Below are 21,699 nucleotides of genomic sequence, written 5' to 3'. Positions count from 1 at the left end.
AAAAAACTTTTATATTAAAAGTTTTACTATACTTTTAACTTCTAGTATGGTAAATATGATTTCACCTGAAAGAAAATTACTAGTATAAACTAGGGTTATCAGACTTGCATATTTGGGAGACGTTTTCTTTAAAGTCAACAAAGTGAACCTCTCACTTCAAGAATAACAAATTTTTCTAGTTTTTATTTTAGTGTTTGTTACTAGTTGTATTTTTTGCCAATGATGAAATCTAAGTTTTCAGGTAAAAATTAGAATTTTGGAAGACTTTTACCCACCCCTGTGAATCTGACAGCTTCCCAATTCTTGAACATTTTTCTGATGACACTAATGGGTGTTGTGGGTTGAATTGTGACTCCAAAAAAGACATGTTGAAGTCCTAATTTTTTATATCTATGATTGTGACCTTGGCAAACAGGGTTTTCAGATACACTTGAGTTACCATGAGGTCATACTGGATTAGGGGAGGCTCCAAATTCAATGAACTGGTGTTATGAGTATAAATTTGGATACAGAAATGTAGCCACACCCAAGGGAGTAGGCCTGTGAAAACAGAGGCAGAAACTGATGTAATGCAGCTACAAGCCAAGAAATACCAAGGACTTCACACCACCACCAGAAACTCAGAGAGGGGCATGAAGGGATTCTCCTTGAGCCCTTTAAGGAGGAAACCACCCTGCCAACATCTTGATTTCAGACTTCCAGCCTTCATAAATGTGACAGAATAGATTTCTGTTATTATAAACTACACAATTTGTGGTACTCTGTTACGGCAGTCTTGCAAAGCAATACAGCGGTGCAAACATCAAATGTGATTATTTGACATTTAGAGGGAAATGGGTCAATGTCAGGAAGGTATGCATGACTCAGTGAATAAAATTTCCAAAGCCCAGCACACAATATCACAAAGTCATGCATTAAGGGGTAAAAGATTCATTCAAAGTGTAAAATAACCCAGTAGATTTTAATATAACAGAGTACAAAAAATTCACTGATATGGTTTTGGAATCTACTTTATAGCTAACCTTTAAGAAACTACCACTTGTTGAGCTTTGGTGTAGCAACAAAAGAATTATCTACAATTACCTAAAAATGATGTTAAAACTCCCCTACCTTTTCCATCTACTTATCTGTTTGAGGATGAATTTTTCTCTGTATACTTCAAACAAAATCATTGCATTTTGGTTGCAACTGAATATATTGCAAGAGAAGCAGATATTGTAATTCAGCTCCTTCTGTTAAGCGACATTAAGAGATTTACAAAAATGTAAAGCAGTTCAACTCTTATTTTTTTTGTTTTGGAAAATAATTTTCTAATAGAAATGTTAGTGTTAATGTGTCAATGTGTGATTCTTGTAAATATGTGGTGGGCTTATTAGTTATGTCAATATGTGATGGGTTTTTTATTTTAAATAAATATATATATATTTTTTAACAACTGGTAATCAATTTATTAAAATAGTTGACTTAAGCATCTGCAATGGTGACTTCCACCTCAACTCCTGGCTCAATACTGATGGAAGTAACCTGCTTAACAATCTCAGAAGGACTGTGCAAGTCAATGAGTCGCTTGTGAATTCTCATCTGGAAACGATCCCACGTCTTAGAACCTTCACCACAAGGAGTTTTTCTTGTAGTGATTCTCAAAGTCTTGGTAGGCATTCGAACTCGTCCTTTCACTTTGAGATTCTTTTCTTTTGCGCCTCTGATCAAGTCAGCACACACCTTTTCCAAGGATTTTACGTTGCGGCTTGTTAGGGTGATTCGAATTCGGTGAATTGCCACCTCCGGCTCCACGGGTGCTTTTCCGGTATCCTTAAAAGCCATGGCTGCTGCGCGGCTTCCTGACCGACTTGTTCCTCGGCGAGAGCGAACAGCGGTGAGTCAGGAGCAGGAGCATGCGGACCAGAAATCCTCAGCACCTACGACCGCGTCTTCCTCTTAAATATTTTTAAATTTTTTATTTTAGCTTCTAGTATGGTAAATATCTATAAATATGGCTCATTTACATAGAGTCTCTTTGAGATACCAGTGATTTTTAAGAGTGTAAAAGGATTCAGAGACCAAAGTTTGAGACTCACTAGTTTAAAAGGTAGAAATAATGGCTGGGTGTGGTGGCTCACACCTGTAATGCCAACATTTTGAGAGGCTGAGGTGGGAGGATCACTTGAGGCCAGGAGTTTGAGATAGCCTGGGCAACATAGCAAGATCACCAGATCACCACACACAGATTTTTTTTTTTTCTTAATTAGCCAAGCCTGGTGGCACACACCTGTAGTCCTAGCTACTCTGGAGGCTGAGGCAAGAGGGTCACTTGAGTTTAGGAGTTCAAGGCTGCAGTGAACTGTGACACCACCACTGCACTACAGCCTGGGTGACAGACCAAGACCCTATCTCTGAGAAAAAAAAAAAGTAGAAATAAAAGAATTTGGCAAGTGATCGGTGGGGTTGGGAGAGAGAGAAGGCTTGTTCCAGTCTTAGGAATTATTCTCCTGATTGGGTTATGTCAAAAAGAACCGGCTTTATGGGAGATGATATGTTCAACCTTGGAAATGATCAGTTTAGGTTGCCTGAAGGACACTCTGGTAGAGCCAACCATTAGCCAAAGATCTATGGGTTTGGAGTGTGGCTGTCTGAACATATCAAATTCACATAGCTGCAGTAACTAATGCCCCAGTCAAGGAGACAATTACTAAGGTAGAGAATCAAGTGAGAAGAGTGCTCAGAATGGAGTCCAGGGTTATATCAATATGGAGGCATAGCAAGAAAGCTGGCTAGAAACCAATCTATGGGTCTGAAAAAGAGTACTCAGTGGGAAGAGAAACCCCACAGGGAGTGATGTCACACAAACCAAATAAGGCAGAATTTTCAAGAAGGGAGGGGTCAATATCAGCAAATATTGCAAAGATACCAACTGTGTCATTACTGCCTGGCTGGCAGCAGTTTTAGAGGTGGTAAGAGAAGTCATGCAGGGAGCAGATATGGTCTGCTCTTTAAATAACAAGCTTGAATTGGACAGACATTCATTATTTTTTTATTTTTTTATTTTGAGACAGTTGATGCCCAAGCTGGAGTGCAGTGGCGCAATCTCAGCTCACTGCAACCTTTGCCTCCCTGGTTCAAGCAATTCTCATGGCTCAGCCTCCCAGGTAGCTGGGATAACAGGCGTGTGCCACCACACCCAGCTAAATTTTGTGTGTGTGTATATATACACATATATAATATATACACATATGTATATACATATACAAAAATAATACATATAAATATAATATATATTATATATATTTAGTAGAGACAGGGTTTCACTATGTTAGCCAGGCTGGTCTCAAACTCGACCACAGGTGATCTGCCTGCCTTGGCCTCCTCAGGTGCTGGGATTACAGGTGTGAGCCACCGCTCCTGGCCACACATCAATAATTTAAACACTGCCTGGCAAGTGGAAAGTGTTCAGCCAACTAGTGTTACTGCTGAGATCGAAGGGAAGGGAGAAATGCTGGCATCCATAGCCCATCCAAGTTCCTAGCTGGAGGGACACAGTGTAGCTGGCTCCTGCCTGACATGCCACCCTTTTCTGGAGTAGATATGAGAAGCAGGTGGTCCTGCTGGGGTGTAAGGAAGATGGCAGCATTCTAAAGTATAATGATGGGGCACAAACACAAAATCGTTTACTTTTTGAGTTACTGTCTTCAACCACCCTCTTTCAGATCCCACTTTCTAGTTTATTAAAAGGTAGTTTAAAATCTCAGACTCAGCCAGGCGTGGTGGCTCATGCCTGTAATCCCAACACTTTGGGAGGCTGAGGCGGGCGGATCACGAGGTCAAGAAATCAAGACCATCCTGGCCAACATGGTGAAACCCTGTCTCTAGTAAAAATACAAAAATTAGCTGGGCGTGGTGGTGCGTGCCTGTAGTCCCAGCTACTTGGGAGGCTGAGGCAAGACAATCGCATGAACCCAGGAGGTGGAGGTTGCAGTGAGCTGAAATCACGCCACTGCACTCCAGCCTGGACAACAGAGTGAGAGACTCTGTCTCAAAAAAAAAAAACAAACAAACAAACAAAAAAAAACCCTTCAAACTCATTTATCAAGATTGGAGCTGGAATTCTGATGACAACCAGCACTTCCTGTGAGGGGTGGACAAGAGAGAAGGGCATGGGGTGAATGTCACTCTCTAACCAGCCATTGTCGTGATCCTCTCTGTGGTCTCTGTGACCCTCTGGCTAACACAGCCTGGCCTCCTTGCTCTCGGGGTAGCAAGCATTTAGGTGTTGGGTCCGCCATGGGCTCAGATGAGAGCACTTCTGGGTGCTCCCAGATGGGAGGTCCACCTGTTACACCCAAACGAGTTAGAGAAAACGCCACACTTTGAGACGAATTAAGAGTCCTTTATTTAAGCCGGCGGCCAAAGAGACGGCTAATGCTCAAAATTCTCTTGGCCCCGAGGAAGGGGCTTGATTAACTTTTATACCTTGGTTTAGGAAGGGGAGGGGAACTCAAATGCAATAATTCTACAGGAGTAAAAACATGCAAGAATCAAAAGAAGCAAATGGTTACAGAGAGATAAACAATTTAAAAGACAAATGATTACAAAAAGCAACGGTACCAGGTGCAGGGCTCTAAATCCTTCATTAGAGTTAGATATAGATGCTATGCCGTACACGAACTCAAGGCTTTATGTTGTTATCTCTTTGAGAAAAATCCTGGGAACTTCATACATGGTTTGTTACAGTACCTTATCAGTTAACTGGGCTCCTGTGAAATGCTGAGGATCTGCTTACACAGGTTAACTCCTTGAGGAAGGGGGTTGGGTATGGAGCACTTAATGTCTTGTAAATCAAAAGGTCAAATGGAGTTTGTCCGGCTTCCCCAGCCAGGGAGAGTCTATTCATATGGGAAACATGGCTGGGAATTAAGGAGACAAAAAAAGGGAAAATTTAAAGTAGCGAGCTAGAGTAAAAAACAAGGTTAGGCATTGCCCACCTCTGCTATCTTCCCGCCTCCACTGCTCCCAACCCAATAGTCTGCCCCTCTGCTGAGTGGCCTGGCCCAGAGCACAGCCCTCCAGTGTGAAATGCGGCAGGCCAGTCCTCAGGATACTCTGCTGTCTGCCTTTGCCATCTCCATCACTCTACCACCCTCCATTCTCCCCAGACTTGGGATGTGGTGGGGGGTGTTTGTGGTGGTTGGTAGGGCACCAGGGCTGCTCTGCTAACTCTTAAAAAGCCCCAGGAAGGTGGTTGTGCCTAAGTTGGCAGCACTCTTTAGGAGGGAGGGTACTGTTGCCTACTGTTTTCAGCTGTTGGCTCTGGTGCGTGCAGTAACAGGAAAAGCCCCCCTCAGACCGTTAAGTGGCAATGGTGAGAAATGGGAAAGGGGCTGACTGAGTCCAGAGCTGCAAGAGATAAGCTTACAGCAAACCAAGGCCAGATCTCAAGGCAATGATAATTCAAGTTAAGTCATTTGGGCCTGATCCTGAGGTTTAAGGGGAGTCTTTGAAAGGTTTTATGGAAGAGAATGACATAATCAGATATGGGTTTCAGAAAGATCAGTCTGGTGAAAGACAAGAAGAATTAGAAGACTACAAAATGATTCAGGAGAAATACGGTAAGGGCCTACATCGGGATATGATGGGGAATAGAACAGAATCACAGTTAAGATGCACATTGCCTTTGACAGGCCCCCTGGAGCTGAGCACCACCGGCCCTTCTGTGTACAGCGCTGTGCTTTGCCCACCAGCTAGAACATCTCTTCCTCAAACGGGGCCCCGGAGCTGATGTGGGTTAGACTTGGCCAGAGAGACCTCTTCTTTCTATATCTGCAGCTGGGCCTACTCTCTATCGCCTAACCCACTGTCACAGGGTGGGTTTTCCAGCAGACATTAAAAAGGAGTTTGGGGATACAATATGCTTATTAAGGATCAGCACCTCTGAAAGGAAAGAGAAGAAGCAGGATCAGGCCCAGGAACAAGTTGAACTGTGATGCGGGCCTGACAAAATGCTCAGGAGCCCCTAGTGGAGGTGGGGAGTGAGGATTGCTTGTCAGCATCTAAGATTAGGTCCCCACTTCATTAGGCAACCAGATGCAGGCTGCCCCAGGAGGGGGCATGACTGTGTGTGAGGCCACTTTACAGCTGAGGCAGAGCGCAAATCAACTGAGTCCTGGAGACCCTGCAGCTGAGCCCTGGAGTCCCTGCAGCTGGGCGGCAAGCCCTCCCTTCTAGGGGAATATAGACAAGGCATCTTACTTCTGTCCTGCTCTCGCCTCTGGGCCTCTGGTCAGGCCTGCTCCCCAAGCCCGCCTCACCCACCTCTGCAGCACCTACGGCTCAGGGAGCTTTGCCAGAAGGGCTTTGGAGAAGGAAGCAGGAAGAACCTTAGTCTTTGGAAATGCTATTTATCTGTAATTGTAATCCCAGGCATCCATAATTAGGAGGGTAAGTTTACTTCTGAAGAAATTGTGTCATGCCTTCCCTGCTAAAACATACTTGGGGATTTTCTGCTCTTATAGATTGTATCTGACTCCCTTTCTGCATCAAATAACGTAAAATCAAGAATGCTAATCATCAAGACTTGGGCCTACTTAATTGCAACAGGAACACGCCCTTAAGACACAGATCGCTCAGGCTTTTGTTTGCGGCTTAAGAATGCCTTTAAGCAGTTTTCCGCCCTGGGTGGGCCAGGTGTTCCTTGCCCTCATTCCCGTAAACCTACAACCTTCCAGCTTGGGCGTTATGGCCATTATGGACATGTTACGTTTATGACCAGTTTTGGGGCCAGTTTATGGCCAGATTTTGGGGGGCCTGCTCCCAACACCTGACCTAGAACCAGATTCTTGAAGAAGTGTCTAGGTCGGGCGCGGTAACTCACGCCTGTAATCCCAGCACTTTGGGAGGCTGAGATGGGTGGATCACCTGAGGTCAGGAGTTCGAGACCAGCCTGGCTAACATGGTGAAACACCATCGCTACTAAAAATACAAAAATTACCCAGGCACGGCAGTGGGTGCCTGTAATTCCAGCTACTTCGGAGGCTGAGGCAGGAGAATCGCTTGAACCTGGGAGGCGGAGGTTGCGGTGAGCTGAGATCGTGCCATTGCACTCCAGCCTGGGCAATGAGTGAAACTCCATCTCAAAAAAAAAATCTGATTCTGCCATGAACTTTGTCTGAGATGAGCACAGCTCTTAGTTAGCCACCCCAGTCATTAAATTCCTCTGAAAAGGAGAAAGCAGTTTTTATTTTTAGAAAGGTGGCTAGGCAGGCAGTTAGAGGCTGAGACAGACGAGGATGAAGGGACAGAGGATCTTCCCAAAGGGTAGTTTCTGACCTCAGTGTGTAATAGAAAGGCATAAATTGTGGTCCGGTGACAGGGTTCACGCCTGTAATCCCAGCACTTTGCGATACCAAGGCGGGTGGATCACTTGAGGCCAGGAGTTAAAGACCAGCCTGGCCAACAGGGCGAAACTCCATCTCTACTGAAAATACAAAACTTAGCTGGGCTTGGTGGCACACTCCTGTGGTCCCAGCTACTTGGGAGGCTGAGGCAGAAGAATCGCTTGAACCCGAGAGGAGGAGGTTGCAGTGAGCCAAGATGGAGCCATTGCACTCCAGCCTGGGTGACAAGAGCAAGACTCTGCCTCAAAAAAAAAAAAAAAAAAAAATGAAGAAGACATTATAGGATACAGACACACACAGAGGGAAGACCATGTGAAGATACCATGTGAAGATACAGGGAGAAGACAGTCATCAACATGCCAAGGAAAGAGACCTCAGAAGAAACCAACCAACCCTGCTGACAACTCAGTCTCAAATTTCTTTCATCCAGAATTGTGAGAAATAAATTTCTCTTCTTGAAGGGGTGGGTTGCCCCTCCACACCTGTGGGTGTTTCTTGTAAGGTGGAACAAGAGACTTGGAAAAGAAAAAGACACAGAGACAAAGTATAGAGAAAGAAATAAGGGGGCCCGGGGAACCAGCGTTCAGCATATGGAGGATCCCGCCAGCCTCTGAGATCCCTTAGTATTTATTGATCATTCGTGGGTGTTTCTCCGAGAGGGGGATGTGTCAGGGTCACAAGACAATAGTGGGGAGAGGGTCAGCAGATAAACACGTGAACAAAGGTCTTTGCATCATAGACAAGGTAAAGAATTAAGTGCTGCGCTTTTAGATGTGCATCCACATAAACATCTCAATGCTTTACAAAGCAGTATTGCTGCCTGCATGTCCCAGCTGCAGCCCTAAGGCGGTTTTCCCCTATCTCAGTAGATGGAACGTACAATCGGGTTTTATACCGAGACATTCCATTGCCCAGGGACGGGCAGGAGACAGACGCCTTCCTCTTGTCTCAACTGCAAGAGGCATACCTTCCTCTTATACTAATCCTCCTCAGCACAGACCCTTTACGGATGTCGGGCTGGGGGACGGTCAGGTCTTTCCCTTCCCACGAGGCCATATTTCAGACTATCACATGGGGAGAAACCTTGGACAATACCTGGCTTTCCTAGGCAGAGGTCCCTGCAGCCTTCCGCAGTTTTTGTGTCCCTGGGTACTTGAGATTAGGGAGTGGTGATGACTCTTAAGGAGCGTGCTGCCTTCAAGCATCTGTTTAACAAAGCACATCTTGCACCACCCTTAATCCATTTAACTCTGAGTTGACACAGCACATGTTTCAGAGAGCACGGGGTTGGGGGTAAGGTTATAGATTAACAGAATCTCAAGGCAGAAGAATTTTTCCTAGTACATAACAAAATGGAGTCTCCCATGTCTACTTCCTTCTACACAAACACACTGACAATCTGATCTCTCTTGCTTTTCCCCACATCTTCTTAAGCCACACAGTCTGTAGTATTTTGTTATAGCAACCCCAGCTAACTAGGGCTTCAGGAGTGTGTATCTTCACCCAAAGATATATATAAGTGTGTATCTTATACTATACACTTATGTATACACTTATGTATATCTTTGGATGAAACATATATATCCCTTTATATTCACAACTTTTAACATATTATAAATACTATTATGCACTTTGTGTTTTTTCTAATGCATCTTAGAGATCATTCCAAATCAGTACACCTAAAGCTCCTTTATTTTTTTAAAAGACTACAGCATATTCCATTGTGTGGATGTTTGGTAATTTATTTGACCTCTCTGTATTTATTTATTTATTTTATTTTACTTTTTATTGTTTTTAGAGACAGAGTCTCACACTGTTGCCCAGGCTGGAGTGCAGTGGTGCGATATTGGCTCACTGCAAGCTCCGCCTCCCAGGTTCACACCATTCTCCTGCCTCAGCCTCCTACCCTCAGTAGCTAGGATTACAGGCGCCTGCCACCATGCCAGGCTAATTTTTTTTTGTATTTTCAGTAGAGACGGGGTTTCACCGTGTTAGCCAGGATGGTCTCAATCTCCTGACCTCGTGATCTGCCTGCCTCGGCCTCCCGAAGTGCTGGGATTACCAGCATGAGCCACCGTGCCCAGCCTTGACCCCTCTTTATTAATGAATTTCAAGTTGTTTACAAAATTTGCTATTACAAAGAAAAATGCTCCAGTGAGTAACTTTGCATACATGTCATTTCATAGATGTGTATGCATATGAGTAAGATATTAAATTCTCAGTAGAACTGCTTGGCTAAAAATAAACAGATTTAAAATTTTGACAAATATTGCCAAATTGCCTTTCAAAAACTTTATACCAATTTACCCTCCCACCAGCAAATATTTCTGGTTTTGTTTTTGTTTTTGTTTGAGGCAAGATCTTGCTTTGTCACCCAGGCTGAAGGGCAGTGGCACAATCTTGGCTCACTGTAGCCTTGACTTCACAAACTCAAGCAATCCTCCTACCTCAGCCTCCTGAGTAGCTGGGAATACAAGCGGGTCCCACCACACTCTGCTAATCTTTGTATTTTTTGTAGAAACGGGGTTTTGTCATGTTGCCCAGGCTGGTCTCAAACTCCTGAGCTCAAGAGATCCACCCACCTCAGTCTCCCAAAGTGCTGGGATTACAGGCATGAGCCACCGCACCTGTCCAAATGTTTCTGTTTCTCCATAACATTACCAATATGTTGCTTCATAAAACTTGTTTATTATTAACAATATAGTTGATGAAAAATAGTATCTTGTACTTAAGGTTGAGTGACTTTCCACATGTTTAAGTTTTTTTATCTAACTTGATGATTGAAATTTTGGCATTTTTCGTCTTCCACCCTGCATGGAATTCTGGGTAGCATAACCACTAACCTGGCCCTAGCTGTCTGTTACTCTGTAGTATTTGATGTTTTATCTTCCTGCTAAACACAGTATTGACTATTTTTTTTTTTTTTGAGACAGAGTCTTGCTCTGTTGCCCAGGCTGGAGTGCAGTGGCACAATGGCTCACTGCAACCTCCGCCTCCCAGGTTCAAGCGATTCTTTTGCCTCAGCCTCCCGAGTAGCTGGGACTACAGGCGTGCACCACCATGCCCAGCTAAGTTTTGTATTTTTAGTAGAGACAGGGTTTCACCATATTGGTCAGGCTGGTCTTAAACTCCTGACTTCGTGATCTGCCCACCTCACCCTCCCAAAGTGCTGGGATTACAGGCGTGAGCCACCGCACCCAGCCTCAGTATTGACTATTCTTTAATACTACAGTGTGCTTCTTCTGGCTTCTCCACAGTTAAAATCACAATCACCATGGTTGTCACTGAGAAAGTCACAGTCCAGCACGGTTAGCAGATGTATACACAAAATTTGCAATTTTGTATCTACCTGGTGGAGCCCAGGAAGGTTTTAAAGTGGAGGTGATACTTGAAGTATGGATGAAAGTGAGCCAGATAAGAAGCCACTCTAGGCAGGTAAAAAGGCATAAAATTCACAACATTCATACTTGGGATATGAAGTAGTCTGGTAGGACATTGAATGGAAAGTGGGAAAGAATGTGGTTGGACAGCCTCAGCCTCCTTATAAAGGTCTGTAAACGGCAGTGATCACACCTACTTCTGGCATATAAGCCCAGGCTTTGCTCCAGCACCCACAGGTATGACCCACCCCTACTCCTCTCTGGACTTCCCTCTCTTAATGCAATATGCTCTCACAAAGAGAGATAAGACAAAGCAAAATGACTTTAAAATACCTTTATTTATTTTTCTGATTATAACAGAAAACATTGTGTAGAAAAGTCAAGCAATACAGAACACTATGAAAAAATTTAAAAGAACAAAATACTAACCCCCAGAAGTAACCACTGCAAATATTTTGTTAGTAGTCTTTGCAGAGTTCTCCCTAAACATACACCCTAAACATTACACACACACATAAAATGTTAATTATATGTATTCACATACTATATATAAATTACATAGTATCTAAAGGTTTTATGTAAATGATAATATTTTTCACTAAAAAATACTTCATAGAAATTTTTCAAGCCTATGAATATAGAACTGCATTATTGTCTACTGTCTCCTGACTACTGCCTACATAGCATTTCATTCTAAAGGTACTAGAATTCATTGGCTAATTCTCTATTATGGACATTTAAGCTGTTATACAAACATTGCTACAATGGACAACCTTGTATATTTATGTATAACATCAAAGTTATTATATTTTTGGTGTTATGACATGTTTTAATTGATCAGGTGACTGTTGAACTGACCCCAAGCTGGCCAGGTCTTCCTGAGAAAGAACAACTTCTATTCATTGCCTCTTAGACTCCATTCCTCTCGCCATCTTGGTACAAGTTTCAATTTAAGAAGTTTTATTCCAGATTGGGTGCTGTGGCTCACACCTGTAATCCCAGCACTTTGGGAAGCCGAGGCAGGTGGATCACTTGAGGTCAGGAGTTCAAGACCAGCCTGACCAACATGGTGAAACCCCATCTCTACTAAAAATACAAAAATTAGCCGGGTGTGGTGGCACATGCCTGTAGTCCCAGCTACTTGGGAGGCTGACGCGGGAGAATCAATCTCTTGAACCCGGGAGGTGGAGGTTGCAGTGAGCTGAGATTGTGCCATTGCACTCCAGCCTGGGCGACAGAGCGAGACCGTGTCTCAAAAAAAAAAAAAAAGAAGGAGAGGGAGAAGGAGAAGGAGAAGAGGAAGAGGAAGAGGAGGAAGAAGAAGAAGAAGGAAGAGAAGGAGAAGGAGAAGAGGAAGAGGAGGAAGAAGAAGGAGGAGAAGGAAAAGGAGAAGGAGAAGAAGAGGAAGAAGAAGGAGAAGGAGAAGGAGAGGGAGAGGAAGAGGAAGAGGAAGAAGAGGATGATGATGATGATGATTCCTCACATCTTCCTCAACCTCAAGCCTCCCAGATTTGTCCTATGCAGAGTGGGCAGCATCTCCCTCTTGGTGAGTGACAATGGAGATGCGAATGAGATGATCGTTGGTATGTTTTCCTTCCCTCTTGTTTTCTGATGTTTTTGTGATGAAGTTAGGATCCGAAGGATTCTCCCTGGGCTCTTAGAAACATGGACTTATTATCGTGACCCCCCAAGGACTTGGGCTGCCCTCTAGGTTTGGCGTATGTTAGGAAATAGCCCCTTTTATCTGCTACTCCACAAAAATGGCTACAGTATGTCCATTCAGGTTACTTTGCTGTACTATAGATTCTTGTCATTGGAGAAGATAACATTGAATGTTTCATCTAGTCACTGAGGATGTCAGATCTATTCAGTGTCACCAGTAGCTGACATTTTGTGCGTGCCAAGAACTACCCCTGTAGATCCTACTATAAGTCAATCCTCCAATTTAAGCCTCACCTTTTCATTTATAAAATGAGATGGTTGGACAAGAAAATTTCTGAAGTCCCTACAGCACTTGAGGCTGTAATAATGAATGGACTAAGCCGAATGGATGAATGAGCATATTACTTAAGGACACTTTTCTTATGATTTAACTGGAAATCAGAGATACAGATTGGTGAAAAGTTCGGCAATTTATCACCTCAGTAACAGCTCAGGACCACAGTGAAAAAAGTGTCCCAAGGATATTATGAGTAACTATAACAATAAGCACAGTAAAAGGCGACTTTAAGGAGGTAGATATTGAAGCAGGCAGAGGTGGCCAGGGAAGGGAGGCTTCAATGAATTTCAAAAAAGAAATCTTACCCTGAATCCTGTCTCTCATTACATCTGCAAGGTGTCAGGTTTCCTGTACTCTATTCTTTAGTACCCTGTCCCTAAATCACCCTGTACATGTTTGAATTATCAGTCTCTTTTCACCCTTCCCCCTGCTCAATGACTCTTCATTCCAACCCCTCCCCTCTGCCCATAACTGGGTTAGAATTCACGTTCATACACAGCCGCAACGATATAAATAGAAGTAATAAAGGTTCCAAGGAGGAACTGGCAATGTCAACATCTGACTGGAAGAGATAAGGGTCTAATGGGGAGCTTGTAGGCACTGGCGCAGTCCTGTGGGGGAGAGAGCATGGTGGTGCATATTCACGTTGATGGCACCATACTTCATATTAAAAACAAAGAGTACTCTTAGAAACAAAGCCCTCAAGAAGGAGCATTTAGGACAAAACAATAAATTACCAAAGGGGATGGAATTCTGATTCTCATGAATTCTTCTATATACGTATATATACATAAATATGTATATATGCAAAGAAATATATATATGTGCAAAGAAATATATATGTGTATATATATATTCCTAAATAACTCACAGGGTATTATGCTATGTATAATCTATAATCTTTCAGGATTTGCTCTTTTCATTTAATATTATATTGCTAAGATTCATTTATGTTACTGCATGTCACTACAGTTCATTCATTTTGACTCCTGTATAATATTTAATTGCATGAATTTCACTAAGTTTATGTTGTTTCTTATCCCACTGAGGGATATTTTGATTCTTCAGATGTCTGCTATTGTGAGGAATGCTGCTATGAACATTCATATACATCTTATATCTCCTGTTGTTCATGGGCAACTATCTTGGGCATTCACCTTCAAAAGGAGCTTCTGTGTCATATAGAGTGTGTAAGTGTTCAACTTTAGGAGGTAGTGGTCATGACAAACCGTTTTCCAAAGTGACTGCACAAATTTACATTTTCACTAGCAGTGTGTGAAAGATCCTGAGGATCTACACCTCTTCTCCCATGTTCATTATTACACTTTAAAATTGTTGCCAAGCAAATGATCAGGGACTAATTTTTACTTTCAAGTTATTGGTTCAAGGACTACCCACCCTGGGAAGCGGGAACCCACATCCTTGATCCCCAGGAGTACTGGGCTTGTGTTGCAAATGCTCAGGAGACTCTTTTTTTTCCTTTACCCAGACACAGGCTGAAACAAATGAGTTGCTTTGTTTTTTTTTCTAGGATGAGGGTGGGAAGAGCATTGCTTTCTAGTCCACTCTGATTATGTTCTGAATTCTCACTTCATCAGGGCACAAGTTCTTTACTCCTTGCATTGTAATGTGTTAAAAGCCATGCCCCTGGGTTGCTGAGACCAAGGCCCCAAGACAGCCTCAGCCTGAGCCCGTAATGATTGCTCCAGTTACCTCTCTCTCTATTTTTGGCCCCTGGTGATTTTCTTCACTTTTCTGTTAGTTCAGGTGTGCATTTAAAAGAATGTGGACGATATTTTATTCAACTCTTTCCGAGGTTTTGAAGAGGGAACTGCTTTAGGTTGTCTAGTATGATGTCATTCCCTTGTTTCAAAGCTGCCAGGGCACATATTCCCCAGAATGCAGGAATTCCTGGAGGTTTGTTCTGCATCCCCACACTGAGGGGTTTCTGTGCTGGGTTGGTTGCTCTGTATCTGGGCCTCTGTCTTGTGGAGAGGGAATCTGCTCCACAGACAGCCCCATGAGTCATGCTCAAGTTCATTCTTACCATGCTCAGGACAGTGACTCTGGGACCCAGTCTATGTCCACTCCTCATCAGTAATAGGAGCCCCTTACCCACCCGGACCTTTCTGATGTGAGGACTGGGTCAATAATCGTCCATAATGATTGCAACTGGAAGTTACTAATTTATTCTATGCTAGTGGGTCAATAAGGATTGGCTGTGGTCTGAGAAACTATGTGTTTCTCAGGGTGGGGGAACAGGAATTCATATGGAATTGCAAGGGACCCCAAAGAGTCAAAACAATTTTAAAGAAGAACAAAGTTGAAGGACTCATTTTCTAATTTCACAACTTACTACCAAGTTTCAGTATCAAGACAGAGTATCACTGACAAAAAGACAGACATATAGATCAATGGAATAGAACTGAGAGTCTAGAAATAGATCTCACATTTAGAGTCAATTGATTTTTAGCAGAAGTGCTAAGACAATTCAATAAATGGTGCTGAAACAATTGGATATGTACATCCAAAAGAATGAAGTTGGACTCTTACCTTACACCACACACAAAAGTTAACTCAAAATGGATTAAAGACCTAAACATAAGAGGTGAAACCATAAAACTCTTAGCAGGCTGGGAGTGGTGGCTAAAGCCTGTAATCCCAGCACTTTAGGAGGTCAAGATGGGCAGATGGCTTGAGCCGAAGAGTTTGAGACCAGCCTGGGCAACATGGCAAAACCCGTCTCTACAAAAAATACAAAAATTAGCCGGGCGTGGTGATACACACCTGTAGTCCCAGCTACTAGGGAGGCTGAGGCAAGAGGATTGCTTGAGCCTGGGAAGACAAGGCTGCAGTGATCCGTGATCAAGCCATTGCACTCCAGCCTGGGAGACAGAGAGAGACTCTGTCTTGAAAACTAACTAAATAAACAAATAAAAGCAAGAATCTAAATTGGCACTTCTGCAAAGAAGATACACAAATGGTCAGTAACCATAAAAATAATGCTCAACATCATTAGTTCTCAAGGAACTGCAAATCAAAACCACAATCAGATACCACTTCACACCCACTAGGATGGTTATAATTTAAAAGACAGATAAGAGCAAATGTTGATGAGAATGTAGAGAAACTGAAACTCTCATGCGCTGATGCCAGGAAGGTAAAATGGTACAATGCCTGGGTGACAGAGTGGAGAATCTGTCTCAAAGAAAAATAAAAATTTTGAAATCGTGTCTTGTGACTTTGGAAAACAGCCTGGTAGTTCTTCAAAATGTTAAACATAGTTACCATTCCTAGGTGTATGTATACCCAGAGAAATGAAAATATATGCATACACTAAAACTTGTACACAAATGTTCTTAGCAGCATTATTCATAATAGCCCCAAAGTGAAAACAACCCAAATGTCCATCAACTAATGAATGGACAAATGTAATGTAGTACAGTAGTGCTTCTTCTCATCCGCAGTTTCACCTTCTGCAGATTCAGTTACATACAGTCAATTGCATTGGGAAAATGTGAAATGAAAAACTCCAGAAATAAACAATTTATAAGTTTTAAATTGTGCGGGCCAGGTGCAGTGGCTCACTCCTGTAATCCCAGCACTTTGGGAAGCCAAGACAGGCAGATCACTTGAGGCCCAGAGTTCAAAACCAGCCTAGCCAATTTGGTGAAACCTCATCTCTACAAAATATACAAAAAGTAGCCAGGCATGGTGGCGCATGCCTGTGGTCCCAGCTGCTTGTGGGGCTGAGGCGGGAGGACTGCTTGAACCTGGGAGGCAGAGGATGCAGTGAGTAGAGATTGAGCCACTGCACTCCAGCCTGGGTGACAGAGTGGAAACGCTGTCTCAAAAAAAAAAAAAAGTTTGAAATTGTGTCTTGTTCTGAGTAGCATGATAAAATCTTATGTCATCCCACTCCATCCTTCCCAGGAAGTGAATCATCCCTTTGTCCTGTGCATCTATGTTCTCTATAACACCATTAGTCACTTAGTAACTTATCAGATTGACAGTTACAGTATAACAGTTCTTGTATTCAAGTCACCTATATTTTTCTTGATAATGGCCCTAAAGCACAAAAGCAGTGATGCTGGCATATTTTTATGAATTGTTCTATTTAGTTATTGCTGTTGTTAATATCTTACTGAGCCTAATTTATTTTTATTTCTATTTTTATCTTATAATTTATAAATTAAACTTTATCCTAGGTATCTAGATATAGAAAAAAACATAGTATATACAGGATTTAGTGCTATCTGTGGTTTCAAGCATTCCCTGGAGAACTTGGAACATATGCCCCCCAGATAAGAGGAAAGTACTGTGTATCCACATAAGGGAGTATTAAGCAATTGACAGAAACAAAGTACTGGTAAATGCTATAACATGGATGAACCTTCAAAACATTATACTAAGTGAAAGAAGCCAGTCGTGAAACATCATAGTGTAATGCATTACATGAAATGTCCAGGCTAGGCAATCTATAGGAACAGAAACTAGATTAGTAAAAGCTAAGACTGGAGGATTTCAGAGGAAACGAGGAGTAGCTGCTGATAGGTATGAGGTTTCCTTTGGGGATGATAAAATTAGTCTAAAATTGGTTGTAGTGATGGTTTCACAATTCTGTGAAACCCAAAAAGCATTGACTGGCAGGAGAGGGGATTCCTTTAAATGGGTGATTGTGTGGTATGTAAACTATATTTCAATAAAGCTCTTACAAGAAAAAAAAAATGATGGCTATGACATGATTCTTGCTTTGGAAGAGCACGACTCAGACATTTTGAATCCTCTGCATTCCTATAAAAATTTCTGAATTGTTTTAGTGTCTTCCAATAAAAGAGGAAACAGCGGGTACAGAAGAGAATCAATAGAAACATCCACTAAAATATAAAAAGGATTACAAAATAAGAGTTTCACCAACACTCCAGGCAACGGGGCTAGAGATTAACATCAGCTCTATTTATACTGTTTGCGCATAATTGCATATGGTTACACATGCTTAAGTTGACTAAAAATTACATCTAGGCCGGGCACGGTGGCTCACATCTGTAATCCCAGCACTTTGGGAGGCTGAGGTGGGCAGATCACTTGAGGTCAGGAGTTCGACGCCAGCCTGGCCAACATGGTGAAACCCCATCACTACAAAAATACAAAAATTGGCTGGGTGCGATGGCTCATGCCTGTAATCCTGGCACTTTGGGAGGCCGAGGCTGGCGGATCACGAGGTCAGTAGTTCGAGACCAGCCTGACCAACATGGTGAAACCCCGTCTCTACTAAAAGTACAAAAATTAGCCAGGTACGGTGGCACACGCCTGTAATCCCAGCTACTCAGGAGGCTGAAGTAGGAGAATCACCTGAACCTGGGAGGCAGAGGTTGCGGTGAGCCAAGACTGCACCACTGCACTCCAGCCTGGTGACAGAGCGAGACTCCATCTCAAAAAAAAAAAAAAAAAAAAAAACAAATTATCTGGGTGTGGTTGCGTGCATCTGTAATTCCAGCTACTGGGAGGCAGAGGCACAAGAATGCTTGAACCCAGGAGGCGGAGGTTGCAGTAAGCTGAGATCGCGCCACTACACTCCAGCCTGGGGGATGGATACTCTGACTCAAAAAAATGTTAAAAAATTATAAAAAATTACATCCAGGTCAGTGATTCTCAAACCTTGGTGTGCTTACCTGAAGAGCTTTTAAAAACACATATTGCTGGGCTCCACCCCAAAAACTTCTGATTCAATAGGTTTGGGATAGATCCCAAATTATTTGCATTTCTACAAAGTTCCCATGCTGATGCTGCTGGTCTGAGAACCGCTTGGAAAACTACTGGCTCAGATCTTTTCAAGATGTCATTCTCAGCTCATCTTCATCTCATTAGGTTAAAGAAGTCCTCTAGATGTTGGGAAAGTCAAGATGCACGAGACAGGCTTCCTGACAATGGTAGCTAACACTCTGGCACTCAGAGAGGGCAAATCAGATGCACCAGGGCCTCTTCTACTTGTTAAAACTACATCTTACACCATGTTACTTCCTATTATAACAGTAGCTGTTGCAATTTTGTTCATTCTGCCTCATATTGCAACAACAAAGATTCTTTCTGGAGTAACTTTTTTCTGTTGGCACTTATTGAGAGTGGAGGAAAATAATGAAAGCCATCACCCCTAATCACAAGGCATCAAAGCTGTTTTTAGGGGCATGTTTCTCAGCAAGAGTTCCTTGAAGAGAAACCAAGGGCTTGGTCATCACTAGAACTTCACCTCTGAAATCTTACCTCACATCTGCAAATCATTCTCTTGTGGGGAAAAGCAAGAGAGATCAGATTGTCACTGTGTTTGTGTAGAAAGAAATAGACATGGGAGACTCCATTTTGTTATGTACTAAGAAAAATTCTTCTGCCTTGAGATTCTGTGACCTTACCCCCAACCCCGTGCTCTCTGAAACATGTGCTGTGTCAACTCAGAGTTAAATGGATTAAGGGCGGTGCAAGATGTGCTTTGTTAAACAGATGCTTGAAGGCAGCACGCTCCTTAAGAGTCATCACCACTCCCTAATCTCAAGTACCCAGGGACACAAAAACTGCCGAAGGCCGCAGGGACCTCTGCCTAGGAAAGCCAGGTATTGTCCAAGGTTTCTCCCCATGTGATAGTCTGAAATACGGCCTCGTGGGAAGGGAAAGACCTGACCGTCCCCCAGCCCGACACCCGTAAAGGGTCTGTGCTGAGGAGGATTAGTATAAGAGGAAGGTATGCCTCTTGCAGTTGAGACAAGAGGAAGGCGTCTGTCTCCTGCCTGTCCCTGGGCAATGGAATGTCTCGGTATAAAACCCGATTGTACGTTCCGTCTACTGAGATAGGGAAAAACCGCCTTAGGGCTGGAGGTGGGACATGCAGGCAGCAATACTGCTTTGTAAAGCATTGAGACGTTTATGTGGATGCATATCTAAAGCACAGCACTTAATCCTTTACCTTGTCTATGATGCAAAGACCTTTGTTCACGTGTTTGTCTGCTGACCCTCTCCCCACTATTGTCTTGTGACCCTGACACATCCCCCTCTCGGAGAAACACCCACGAATGATCAATAAATACTAAGGGAACTCAGAGGCTGGCGGGATCCTCCATATGCTGAACGCTGGTTCCCCGGGCCCCCTTATTTCTTTCTCTATACTTTGTCTCTGTGTCTTTTTCTTTCCTAAGTCTCTCGTTCCACCTTACAAGAAACACCCACAGGTGTGGAGGGGCAACCCACCCCTTCATTCTCTCTCTCACTCACTCTCACTATACCTTCTTTTTCTCTTTGCATTTCTGTAATGTTTGTTTCCTCCTTTCTACCAATCTGTTGAATCTGCGTAGGCCTCTGTGGCTGTACCCATTGTTGAATACCTAAGCTATTTTCACAGGCCTCCTAGGATCCAGCACCCTACCTGTCCAATGCTAAATTAGTGCTATAACCACCACTTTTCCAGTCCTACACCCGAGCCCTTTGTTTTACCCTCTCAATCTTCCGCCAGACTAGAGAGGGACAGTCATCATGCTGCAGGTTTAGAGTAGAATTGAAACCAACTTGTCTTTTTTAAGCCCATATTTACTCCTATTGCAAGAGATACTTGGTGCTGCCAATTCCTGAAACTTTTGTGTGTTTTGGGAAACATATATAGTACTTCTTTGCATTTTCCCTGCCAGCTTAAGAGTAACTTTTTCAGTCTGCTAAATCATTATCATTAGTTATGCCTGCAAGTTGTTATTGCCCCTGTCTACCCTCTTCTTCATTTGCTTTTGTGCAAACGTTTATGCTTTTTAAAAAAATTTGGTGGTGTTTTAGTGGATTTTGGAGAAACAGCAGAGGCAAATACATGTGTTAATTTCAGCATCTTTATCAAAAGCCTTGCATGTTTCCTCCTAGAGAGAGAGAGAGAGAGTGTGTGTGTGTGTAATGATTGTGAGACTCATCAGACTGATGTTTGTGGCTTTAGGCCATTCAATATTACTATTTTACAGTATCCTATTGTTTGACTATATACAACTTTATTCATTCTTTTTTTGATGCACATTTGGGTTGTTTCCAAGTTTTGCTCTTACAAAACAATCTGCTATAAAAATTATTGTGTGTGTCTCCTTGTACACCTGCGTGAGAGTTTCTCTTAAAATGGTGGAAGATAGAATGGATTGTAAACTATAAGCCTCTTCAGCTCTAGCAGATACTATGAAATGGATTTCCAAAGTGATTAGATCAACTTACACTCCTACCAGCAATTAATAATGACTTTACACTTATGTTAACCCTTGGTATTATCAGATTTAAAAACTTTTTGCCAATCTAGTGGGTTTAAAAAGAACAAATGATCATTGGTGGGTGCAAAAACTATTGCTTGTAAATTGCAAAAAGAAACATGGACCACTACAATGGAGAGATCTGTCTGTCACCACCTTAGCTGAGTGACCAAATTTGACATCACTAACAATAAGACTATCTGGCATTATGGGTCCCCTGATGTAATGCAATATTAATTTTCATGGATTTACCTATAGAATAATTCTTGTCAGAAATTATAACCCGAATCAATCAAGCTCCAGGAGAAGCTTCCACTTTACAAGAAGGTAAAGGGGATCAAGTAGCAAGGTGACTGTTACTATGAGGAAACAGACAAAGCCAGAATACAGGACTTTCCACATCTGGTGTGATGACTTTAGAAAATCAGTATCATAAGGGAGGAAGGTAACTGTGTTAGATTAAATGAAACTAAAAGGACAAAACAAAACACACTTTTTGATTAAATCCTAATTGGGATAGAAGAGAACTTTGGAGACTGGGAAAGTTTGAGCATTGGGCAGATAAAAGATAATATTAATGAATTATTGTTAATTTATACAGGTATAAAAATGTAATAGATATTGATAAATTTAATAATTATAATAAATATAATGATAAATTTAATAGTTTACTC

The 21,699-nt window shown here is 42.5% G+C and overlaps 1 protein-coding gene across 1 annotated transcript; it reads right to left on the bottom strand.

Annotated features, from left to right (window-relative positions):
- Positions 1–1,424: 1,424 nt before the first annotated feature.
- LOC100969087 (small ribosomal subunit protein uS10) lies at positions 1,425–1,907 on the bottom strand. The gene has a single exon (XM_008955830.4). The coding sequence runs from the start codon at positions 1,822–1,824 to the stop codon at positions 1,465–1,467; it is 360 nt and encodes a 119-aa protein (XP_008954078.1). The 5' UTR covers positions 1,825–1,907; the 3' UTR covers positions 1,425–1,464.
- Between the last annotated feature and the right edge of the window lie 19,792 nt (positions 1,908–21,699).

This window comes from Pan paniscus, chromosome 2 (genome assembly GCF_029289425.2).
Source record: "Pan paniscus chromosome 2, NHGRI_mPanPan1-v2.0_pri, whole genome shotgun sequence".
Lineage (NCBI taxonomy): Eukaryota > Metazoa > Chordata > Mammalia > Primates > Hominidae > Pan > Pan paniscus.
Note: the sequence above shows the minus strand (reverse complement) of the source record. Positions and strands in the feature narration are given on the sequence as shown.

Bases quoted from the DNA above. Each gene is read 5' to 3' on its own strand.
- LOC100969087 (XM_008955830.4), bottom strand. From the start codon at position 1,824: ATGGCTTTTAAGGATACCGGAAAAGCACCCGTGGAGCCGGAGGTGGCA.